An 11,419-nucleotide genomic window follows, 5' to 3' on the forward strand; every position below is an offset into this window, starting at 1 on the left:
CATGTACAACCATGGAAATTTCATCCACTGGAAAAAATGCAGATTGGGTGCAATATCAAACACAGCACATAAAATACTAATAACATGTGGCCTGTCGTAATATCAGGTACTATACATGTACATTACCATTAGCCTAAGCAAGCTTGATCTTGAAATATTAAACCGATTGATCTGCCCTTCACAAGGACAGTAGGTGCAGTAGAGTTTAAAGTTCCTTTCTTCATTTCATGTAGCCCGACTAGCATAGCTCCCTCACTTGAGGAATAATAAGCTACAGGACATGTTATACATGTAGTTCAAGAACTTTTTCACTGACAAATTGACAAAAATGTAGCCTGCTAGGGGCCAAATAGAGGGCAATCTTACAGAGAAGCTCTTTTCTCTGAATAATAACTTTAGCTATCATATTGACAGAGTTCTATCCCAACCCCACTAAATTGTATTTGCCTCTTGACATACATGTACACTGTTTAAAGAAAGGTTATTCTTGACAACCTGAAAGCTTGCCTGAGGCTTGCCAGACATATCACCAAGAAATGTATGCCAACTGGATTCCAAGTAGTACATGTATTGTAGTTCTATCATTAATAACAGGTTAATGGAATACCTTGTCACTAGGTCGCAAAGAAAGAACATCCATAAATTTGAATATGTTTAAAAGTAAACCTGTCGACTTGACTGAGCCAACCCCCCCCCCCCCCTTCCCCCTCCTGATCAGAATAACGGGGGCTATTTTGAAAACTCGGGCTGATGAAGACAGGCCCAGACAGGGAGCAGCACATAAGGAAGAGTGATCAGGTGATTATAAGCACAGTGTATATTAACTACAGGAGAGTCCAAACAAGGAAATTAAAGTGTGCGTGGGAGGAACGGTACTCTCATATCCCTATTTACACCAGTCAAGAATAATTTGTAGGATTTCTTGTGTTTTTTTTGTAGGATTTTCGAAGAATCCAAGAGGTTAACAACTCATGAATCACTCTCATATTTTTTTCATAATTTTAATTGTATTTATGTAATTATTCATTTATTTATTTATTTATTTATTTTTATTTATTTATTTTTTTATTTTTTTATTTTTTTTGGGGGGGAGGATCTTTTTTTATATACCTCATACATAGATTGTCATTCACTGATTGGTCAAAACTATATCACATGACAAGGAGCATTTTGATCTATCATTTCGTCAGAGGGTTTGATAGCTACTATCAACCCCTGTGACAGGACTCCTAACCCCTCCGCGACTTTTGCACACACAGCGTACAAAATATCAAATGCTATTTTGTTGGCTCCATTTACTAAGTGTATAATTTGTCATAATGAATACAATGTAACTTGAATTTTAAAATAAAACATTACTGAATGAATGAATTAAAGTGAGAATAAGAATGCCCATGACCAAAATCAAGGTAAAGTTTGATGTCATACCACAACAATATAGCCCAAAGATAGATTCCAAGTACCCCTACACATGATTTGCAAGAGAAAAAGGAAATACAATTAATTCCCCAAGAAAGAATCATAGTGTGAAAGATCTGAAGTGTACTTGTTGAGAGGGAACTACACTTAGACATTTGTCAGACGTTAATAACGAATAGATGGCAAATCACTTCCACTTTCACCCTTCAGATATTCTAGGTTTCCCTCTTTGTGTCAATTTGCCTCTTTTTTTTTTGTCATTCTACTTTCGCTGTTTTCCCTGGTCTTATCGATCTCTTTATTTCTCATCCTCAAGCTATTTCTCTCTCTCTCTCTCTTACTTTCTCCATCTCTCTGACTTTTTCTCTCTTATCTTTCTCTCTCTCTCTCTCTTGTTACATTCCCCTCTTCATCTCTCTAAGAACAGAGCTATTAAGCACATCATCCTCTCTCTACATGTAGTTATCATTCTCTCTACATCTCTCTTAGAACAGAGCTATTCAACCTTTCTCTCCCTCTCTCTCTCTCTCTTAACCTACATGTACGTTGTATTCCATCTCTCCATCCCTTTGTCTTTCTTGCGAAAGTACCTCTGCTCAAAGCAAACTCTCCAGCTTTCAAGATTCACTGCATCTCCTATTTCAATCAGTACAAGTCTTATCTCTTTAAGTGATGACTTCCGTTTTCTCAATATTGCCCCCCCCCCCTAAAAAAAAACCTATCTCACTCTCACTCTCTCTCTCCGTCTCATCTCATCTCATATCACAGTGTTCTTGTGGGCATCCTAAAGTGATATAACATGCTTGCATTGTTGAAACCATATGACCTATGCTTTTAACCCGCAATATACTTCTCCCATGTTCTAACCACAAAAAATATATGCAATATTACCTGTTTATGCTTCTTTAGGTTTAACCTATTGTCATATTTTACATTTTTTCAACTCTTCACCTCACTATTATCCATTTACCACAATGATACTTCCAGTTTGCCTTCTTCATTAAACACTCATCACCCCCATCATCAAGATGCATTTTCATTCTTAATCTAAATCCTTCTCTCTCTCCTTCATCCTCTATCCCATCTGTTTCAAACAGTGACAATATTTTTTTTCTCTAATCTTCTCCCCCCCCCTCCCCCTCTTCCCTTATCCTGCTACTGTTCCTCCTCAATCTCCTCCTTCATCTTCTTCTTCTCTTTCTCCTCCTCTATCTTCTTCTATCCTTTCTTCCGCTTCTCTTTCTTCTCCTCGTTCTCCTCCCATTTCCCCTTTTCGCTCATTTATAAATGTACTTGTTAATCATGTCCATGTCCTCTTCTTTCTCCTCCTCTATCTATTTCTACTCTTTCTTCATCTTCTTCTCTTTCTTCTCCTTCTCCTCCTTCTCCTCTATCTTCTTCAACTCTATCTTCTTCTACTCTTTCTTCTTCTTCTCTTTCTCCTCCTCTATCTGCTACTCTTTTCTCTTCTCTTTCTCCTCTTCTTCTACCCTTTATTCTTCTTCTCTATCTCCTTCTCTTTCTTCTTCACTTTCTCCTCCTCTATCTTCTTCTACCCTTTATACTTCTTCTCTTTCTTCTCCTCGTTCTCCTCCCATTTCCCCTCTTTGCTCATTTCTAAATGTACTTGTTAATCATGTCCGTGTACATCTCATTTCAGTATGTTTGTGACAGTGATGTATTTATCATGTTTGTTCATCAGACAGCCGGGTATCAAAGCCCAATTACTACCAGTGTGTATTATCACCTGTCATTTCCTCAATACAGTTAAAGGTATAGATCAGTATTGGAAACGCCCCAATTTCAAAAAAAGAAATGGAAGCTCTTATTACCAATCATGTGAAAGAATATGTTTTGACTAATATGTGATGATACAAATTTTGCCGGGAAATCGCCTACTAATTGATATATTTGGTAAATTATTATATCTATCCCGACTGGATAGATATAACGTGGTCCCATACATCTTTCTGACTGTGTACAGTGGTTATAACTTTACCAAGACTGGGTCAAATTTCTTATCATTTTGATGATTCCAGAACCTTGCAGTACACACCAATACTTACATTGTATATATGCTAGATGATCAACCTTTACTGATTGATTCCACAACGTTTCTTTCACAATGCTATCGCATGACCAGAACTGGTCTATACCTTTAATGCCTCCTTCTTAATTAAGAACCATCTCCGCACATCAGTAAGGAAGCTGGTATTTGCAGAGATCTGCAGGGATGGCTTCACTTCACACTCTTTGTCAGTTTAATCCTTTTTCTAATTTTGAATAGCAGTTTCATTTTTTTGTTCAATATGCCCTGTTTACAGATTTTAATATGTGCACACGATTGACGAAGTTTAGATGATATTGCCCAGATCAATGTACATGTAGTCAACACACAAAGGTCATTTGTATTAAATACTGAAAATTGAGGAAATGTACAGTATTACAAAGAAAGAAGAAAAATAAGAAGGAGAAGAAGAAAAAGAAGAATTGGATTTATACTGTGCCATTTCCAGAGGATACAAGGTGCTGTCCCTAAAGTCTAAGAACAAATTAAGAATTGTACTTTATTGTAGAGGTATGTTTTCAGGTATTTTTTTAAGAAGTTTTAAAGAACTGTATTCTTCATCTGTGTGGAGGATGTATTATGTTTTGAAGGAATAAAAATAGATTAGCAACATTTCGCTTTTTACCTTTAATATTCAGGTGTACTGCACGGTCCAATAACAATAGGGACTTTTAGATTTGCACAACGACAACGTGGATTGCTACGATCGACGTCCTTTTAATGCACTGCCTTGAATGGACGTCACACGTATCAGTCCACGCAAATCTAAAAGTCCCTAATATCATGCCAAATGGGGCATTATTGTAAAGGGGAATAGACCGACTTTTCAATGATACCACTATCAAGAGAGATAGGCATATCAAAGCTAAAAATTGAATTGCGAACCTTCTTTGAGGAGTTCATATCAGGGGGGGGGGGGGGGGGGGCGTTTCACAAAACTTGTCATCAGTGACAAATGACAGTTTTTGTTATAAGCTTCTGAAATCCTTGCCTCTGATTGGTTATCAGCAGATTTGTCACTGATTATTGTCAATCATCAATGGAAAAAGGCTTTGTGAAACGGGTCGCAGGTCTAATAAGATAAGAGGTATGATACAATCTCACTTTCACTCCGGATGTATCAATAATTGATTAATGTGTGTATCTCGATCAATACTTCCTGTTATTTGTCTATAATAAAAGACATTTCAATGAACAAAAGAAAGTAATGTCCATGTATCTTTGGGAAATGGATAGAGGGGGAAGAAATCATGAATTTTGTGTAAAGGAATTTTCTAAAGAGCCCTATATAGGAGCTCATCTCGGGCTTCAACAATGTTCATTAGGCCAAGTAGGACCTTCTTTCATTAACTCATTATCTATGGGTGCGTTCAAGCTATTTTTTGGAAGCTAGAATCATAAACATGAATCACAAATCAAAACGATGTTGAAAAACATGGTTACTGCGTAGAGCGTTTAGGCGATTTTCATCAATGCTGATTCTTGCTCATTTCAAGCCCAGCGACTGCTCATCACACTGTGCAGTTTGACACAGGGACTATAGGTCAACTTCGCCGCATGCTTTCTGAATTCGTTTAAGGTCGACTGTCAGCCAAACCGGAAGCAGGCCACAATTATGACGTTATAGAATCATGATTGAGATCTCCGTTCATTCAAGCGATTTTTAGCGACCGTGATTCTCCAATACAAAACGCATCTTTTTCAGCGTTTCATGTTTGCGTTTTTAAACACATTTATTTTTACAACCGACAAAAAATTGCCTAAAATTGCCTGAAATCGCTTGAATGCAACTGTGTTTTAAACTAAACGTCTTTCAAAACTACATGTATGTTTCTAGGGTGAAAAAGTGTCGCTTGAACGCACCCTTTAAAGATGAAGTTGAGTTCTGGTCATGCGATTGCATTGTGAAAGAAACGGTGCGGAACCGACCAGAAAAGGTTGATCATCTAGCATATAAGAATTTGTGTGTATTGCAAGGTTCTGGAATCATCAAAAGGATAAGAAATTTGGTCAAGTCTTGGTAAAGTTACAAACACTTGCACAGAAAGATGTATATGGGACTACACGAACACGTGGCGTAAAAAGCCGGCCCCCGATTTTTACGATGTTACATGCATATTTAGAATATGAAGGCATTTGAAGAGCCATGCTTTTCAGGGAACATGTCTTAACTGATGTTCTTCCACACTTGCATAATAAGAATGAGTAATGCTCACAAATTATTTTTCACCTCTTCCCAGAACTCAACCTTCTCTTTAACTGCCTTGGTTATGGCAAATGTGCTAATAGCCAATCAATTGCTGTTATTTCAGCAGCTTATAGCAATTACTGTAACTTTTTATTGATAATAAACATTACCAAACAGTGCCAAGAACCTACCATTTAAATGTTTACATTACCAATGCACACGTACCTGAATGCAATACCGCATCAGGAAATAAACCATATTTACATTCGTACAATGTACATAAGGATTGTGAATGACGGTTTGAATATAATTCCTCTCCAACATTCATGTTACACACTAGTCGAGCTTTCAACGTATTTTTTGTTTTTTGTGTGGTTGATTGTTGTTCCTGGTCAAAACCCTATGCACATGCCCTGCATAGATGGTGTGAATTCCATCGATTCCCCCCCCCCCCCCCCACATGCACATGTACTGTACAATATAGAATCACTATTCTACACCAATGTTCATGTTCTATACTTGACACACATAAATTGCATGTTACAGTTGTTGCCAATTAATGGAAATTTTTTTGGGTGATTGAAATTAATGTGCATGTATTCGATTAACCTTTATTATTAATACAAAATTTCAGGTCATATCCCTCTTGTGAATACTAAATTACACAATAATTCCGCTACTGTATACATACTGTACATTATGCAATACGCATACTATACATTACGCAATACGCATACTATACATTATGCAATACGCATACTTCAAATCATGTTCCTTTTTACTCGTACATGTACTTAATAATTCAGTCTGCAACATAACTTGGACAATGCATTTTAAGGAATGCTTAACAAAACAGCAGTTAGTAGATCAAATAAAGGATTGTCAAAGGTTGTTGATACAGTCCAATGACACAATGGTGACTACTAAAAATGACTAGAATGTCAGATTATTAAAAAACTAACCAATTCCTCTTTTTACCTTTGAGCAATTATGTAATGAATGGTGTCTAAGGGTACATGTCTACTGCATATTGAAATATGCAATGTATATTCAATTCAATTCATATTTACTTCATTTCCAACAGAAAGGTAAACAAATATTAAATGTTAATCTGAATAGAAACAGCTGACTAATAAATGGCAACCCTTGTAACATTTTACTGCTAAATTCCATAAATACCTAGATGTAGACAGAAGCGTTGTACATAAACAGCAGTAGTGGGTACAAGGGAAATCCCCTTTTTTGTTTCTGTGACTTTATCGGCATTGAAGTGTACATGTTTATATCTCTAACAAAGCAGGAAACAGATTTAGTTTGTTATTTCATGAGAAAAGGGATGTCATTTAAACAAGCAGGTGTATTGTTGGGAAAGGCAGATTTTGATGGAACATCCTTCCTTAATTCAACATTTTCTTTTTAAAAAAAGGTCTCAATGATGTTCTTAGAAGGATTATTGAAAGGTTTCAATGATAGCTTGATATTTTGTGATGATTATATTTGGATAAAATTTAAATGTGGATTTATGCAGTTCTAAGCCACCGTATCCTCCCACCCTTCCCCCGAGTCTAATTTGTTTAATTTTCAATCTTTGAAACTCTTCATGCATGTATAACAGTATGTGGCAGGGGAACACTACACAACTATTTATATTTATCACAAAAGAAAGAGAAATGATCAAAGGAGATGTTAGAAAAATAGGAATAAGAGAGATAAAAAGGAGACAGAAGAGGATGAAGAAAAGGAGGAAAAGAAGAAGAAATTAAAAAGAGCAAGAACTATTCACGTCATGGGGAAGAATAAGGGGGAAGAATAAGGGGGAAGAATAAGGAGGAAGAATAAGGGGGAAAAATGAAAACCGGTAAATAAAAGAACAAAAAACATGAATAAGATCAACAAAAACAATACAAATAAAAATTTCACCAAAATATATATAGATATAATAAAAAAGGCCTCAAATATTATAAATTTATAGTTGTTACTTACTCTTCTCTTTTCATACTGTCCACCGGTGCTACATAGTTACTAGGAATGTAGCCTTCCTTTCCAGTCTTTTGTGATCGAGCCAACCACCAATCGCCCTCACTAAACAAAATAAAAACAACAAATTAACGATAAAATCAGGTTTTTGTTGCCTTTACCCCCCCCCCCCCATGATTTATTGCATGCGTTATCATAAAATATGTCTAAAGCTTCTACAGTGTACACACCTTTTAAACAAATAATCTGGTCTTACCAATTATATTTAACACAACATACAGACAAATGGTTTCAGAAAGAATTATATACAATATAAGTGTGCTCTTGAATCAATAAACTAAAAGCAATTGCATACATTTAGATTCCCACAACAAATGTTTACAAAAATATGAGATAAAGTGGCTATTATAGGTTTGGAGAAAAGGGTAGCCTTGCAACATTTTTTCACCTGGCGAGATGTCTTGAAGCCTGTCTGTACTAGTTTGGCCAGGGGGGATTAGACATCCCTGTAAGGTTACTGACAAGTGGTTATGGTTATCTCACCAAATCAGCTCTCAATTAACATAAGAAAAAGGGGATCATGGGGGACCAACATGCACCGATTAGGCATTGCTTTCTATATAGAGGGAGCAAGTACTGAGCTACAAGTAGTACAGTGGGGCTTTAAAGAACAGGCTGTATTTAACAGTGCCACTGTATGACGAGTCACATGTTTAGATAGTAATCTTAACTTGTTTAAAATCCATTACAAGATTCATTATAATGACATGATTTTCATTCTAAAACTTCCTCCAATCTGTATTTTATTTGGTACATTCTCTGCTCTTTATCGAGGTTTACTTACGTCTTGGTGACATCCAAGATATCTCCTTTCTTGAAATCAAGATCGTCTTCTGATCTGGCATCATAATCATATAAGGCTGTGTACGGATGAGCAACTACATGGACAGAGAATAGATAGGGAATACATGTACATGTAGGTGTAACATCATCATAAAAGGCAGTATGAATTTGCAACTAAAGGTGTACATTGACATAGTATAAAGACAGATGTAAGGCAAACATCGCAAATTTCAAAATTAAAATTAACAAATGAGTGAAGCCTGCATCGTGTGGTAAAGTGCTCCTCCCGTTTCATACATGTAGACTATGGTACAGTGTTAAACAATATGTCCATTATCAAAATGGAGGCCACGTGTAAAGGAGATTCACACCACCTTTGCTTTAATCTTAAGAACCCACCTTCGCTATTTGTATAAGAGTAGGGGGAATCCCCGCTGAAGTGATCCACCTGCACACCCTCAGTCAGTTTAATATCGGGAGAGGCCCGAGGGTTATAAAGATTCAGTTCGCTCTTTGCCTCCCAGGCACAGGTGATGCCAAATAACACTCACATTCTTGTGTAGATATTTTTAGTAATAAAAAGTATGAGGGCACTACGTCTATTCAACTTAAAGGTGAAATGGTGGGGGGTATAAGACCAATAAGGAGGGAGGGGGTATAAGACCAATAAGGAAGGAGGGGGTACATGACCAATAAGGAGGGAGGGGGTATAAGACCAATAAGGAGGGAGGGGGTATAAGACCAAAAGGAAGGAGGGGGTATAAGACCAATAAGGAGGGTGTGGGTATAAGGAGGGGGGGGGGAGGGGGAATAAGACCAATAAGGAGGGTGGGGGTATAAGACCAATATGGAGGGGGGTATAAGACCAATAAGGAGGGAGGGGAGGAGGGAGGGGGTATAAGACCAATAAGGAGGGAGGGGGTATAAGACCAACGAGAGGGAGGGGGTATAAGACCAATAAGAAGGGAGGGGATATAAGACCAATAAGGAGGGAGGGGGGGGGGTATAAGACCAATAAGGAGGGAGGGGGGTATAAGACCAATAAGGAGGGAGGGGGTATAAGAACAATAAGGAGGGAGGGGGTATAAGACCAATAAGGAGGGAGGGGGTATAAGACCAATAAGGAGGGAGGGGGGTATAAGACCAATAAGGAGGGAGGGGGGTATAAGACCAATAAAGAGGGTGGTATAAGACCAGTAAAGAGGGAGGGTGGTATAAGACCAATAAAGAGGATGGTGGTATAAGACCAGTAAAGACGGAGGGTGGTATAAGACCAATAAAGAGGGTGGTATAAGACCAATAAAGAGGGAGGGTGGTATAAGACCAATAAAGAGGAGGGTGTATAAGACCAATAAGGAGGGAGGGGGAGGGAGGGGAAGGGAGGTCTAAAATTCCCTTATTTAGCTTTGTTTACCATTGGGATCATTTACATGTACATGTAACCACTGACCTACAAAACAAAATGTAGGTTCATGATGTAACCCTCTCCAGGGAGTGTTTCACAAAGACTAAGATCGACTTGAAGTTGGACTGAAGTACAAAAATGTATGACAGGCAGTTCATGCCACTGGTTGCTATCACCATTGGTCTTTCAATTATGATCTTTAGATAATATTTTTTCCTTCAGTAATAAACTATCAAAAAAGGTAAATACTGTAGATTTGTGACCACGTTTTGTACGTTCCTTGAGAAACCAATTGAGAACTAGTGGCATGAATGCCATAGTTAAGTCCAACTTAAAGTCGATCTTAGTCTTTGTGAAACACTCTCCAGGAGTGCAATAGACTGAGGGAGTACAAGGAGGTAGAAAAAGGGTAAACATGTAACTCCCACATGAGGGGGCGGGGCGGGGCGTGGCAGGGCGTGGCGGGAGGGGGGGGGGGTATTAAACTTACCTGCTTTTGGTTTGTTTGCCGGTGGTATGATCATACCCGGTGGGGCTCGATCAAACTGTGAAGTGCGAGATGTGTTGTGATCTGGGAACGATTGCTGATTGTGAGAGGGGGAAGTGGTCTGCCCCTGGCCCGGCCGGTAATTGTCCCCTTTGGATTTACTAGTACTATTAACACATCCCATGACTCTGCTCTAGGTGCTACAACATTCCAAGCCTGAGGAGGAAAGATGAAAAGAAGTGAAACTATTTAGGCCACGACATTGCAAAACACATTTAGATCCGCCCGTAGAGTATAAAACATGCTCGCTTACATTAGATTGTATCACCTGACAAAGTGTTGCAGCGGCGCACAAAACGTCATGATCTTTAGAAGCCTTGCCAACCATACATTGCGAGACAAATGGATACCACTAGTGATATTATTTTTGATACATTTAATATGTTGGTTCATTAAAAAGGAAATGTACAGTGTAATGTATCATAAAAGTAAGGCATTGAAAGAAATAGAAAAGATGCAAAGGGCAGAAGGGCACAGTTGGATAAAGTTAAAAGTTCTGGATCTAAATGTGTACTGTAAATATTAAAGGAATGAAACCACCACAGACACTGTGTTCACTGTTAACCCTTGAAGGCATCGTTTAACAATGTTCAATCTGAGATGCACGGCCCTACGTATTATCAGTGTCTGTGATTTGGTGTAATATTGAAGCCCTAAAAAAATTGCGCTTCAAAATGATCAATAAGTGCCTCAAAAAAGTAAAAATCTTTGAGTGACCGGTTTTACCATACTCGTTTCCCCCAATAGACTGTAGTGTTATGAAAACCGTTTGGTATTCGGTTTCCAAAATTTGTAATTCCAATCATAAATATCTTGATAAGCAGACAGGCGATCGGCTTGTAAAAGTCATGGGGTTCCTGACTGACCTAAAAGTTAATAATTATCATTGCGGCATGAGCTAAATCCAGGATTTTGTTTCAGAATCTGAGAAAAAGTTACCGGATCCCTTTAAAAGAGTTTAATGTGAACCAT

The 11,419-nt window shown here is 37.9% G+C and overlaps 1 protein-coding gene across 1 annotated transcript in view; it reads right to left on the bottom strand.

Moving 5' to 3' along the window:
- SFK1 (src-family protein tyrosine kinase) overlaps positions 1–10,603 on the bottom strand; it is a gene marked incomplete at both ends in the record, with an annotated part of 58,943 nt that extends 48,340 nt beyond the window's left edge. Inside the window, 3 exon segments of the mRNA NM_214618.1 lie at positions 7,659–7,757; positions 8,497–8,590; positions 10,391–10,603. Coding sequence (NP_999783.1) covers positions 7,659–7,757; positions 8,497–8,590; positions 10,391–10,571 — 374 coding nt within the window.
- Between the last annotated feature and the right edge of the window lie 816 nt (positions 10,604–11,419).

The sequence above is a fragment of the Strongylocentrotus purpuratus genome, unplaced genomic scaffold, assembly GCF_000002235.5.
Source record: "Strongylocentrotus purpuratus isolate Spur 01 unplaced genomic scaffold, Spur_5.0 spur5_scaffold_13, whole genome shotgun sequence".
Classification (NCBI taxonomy): Eukaryota; Metazoa; Echinodermata; class Echinoidea; order Camarodonta; family Strongylocentrotidae; genus Strongylocentrotus; species Strongylocentrotus purpuratus.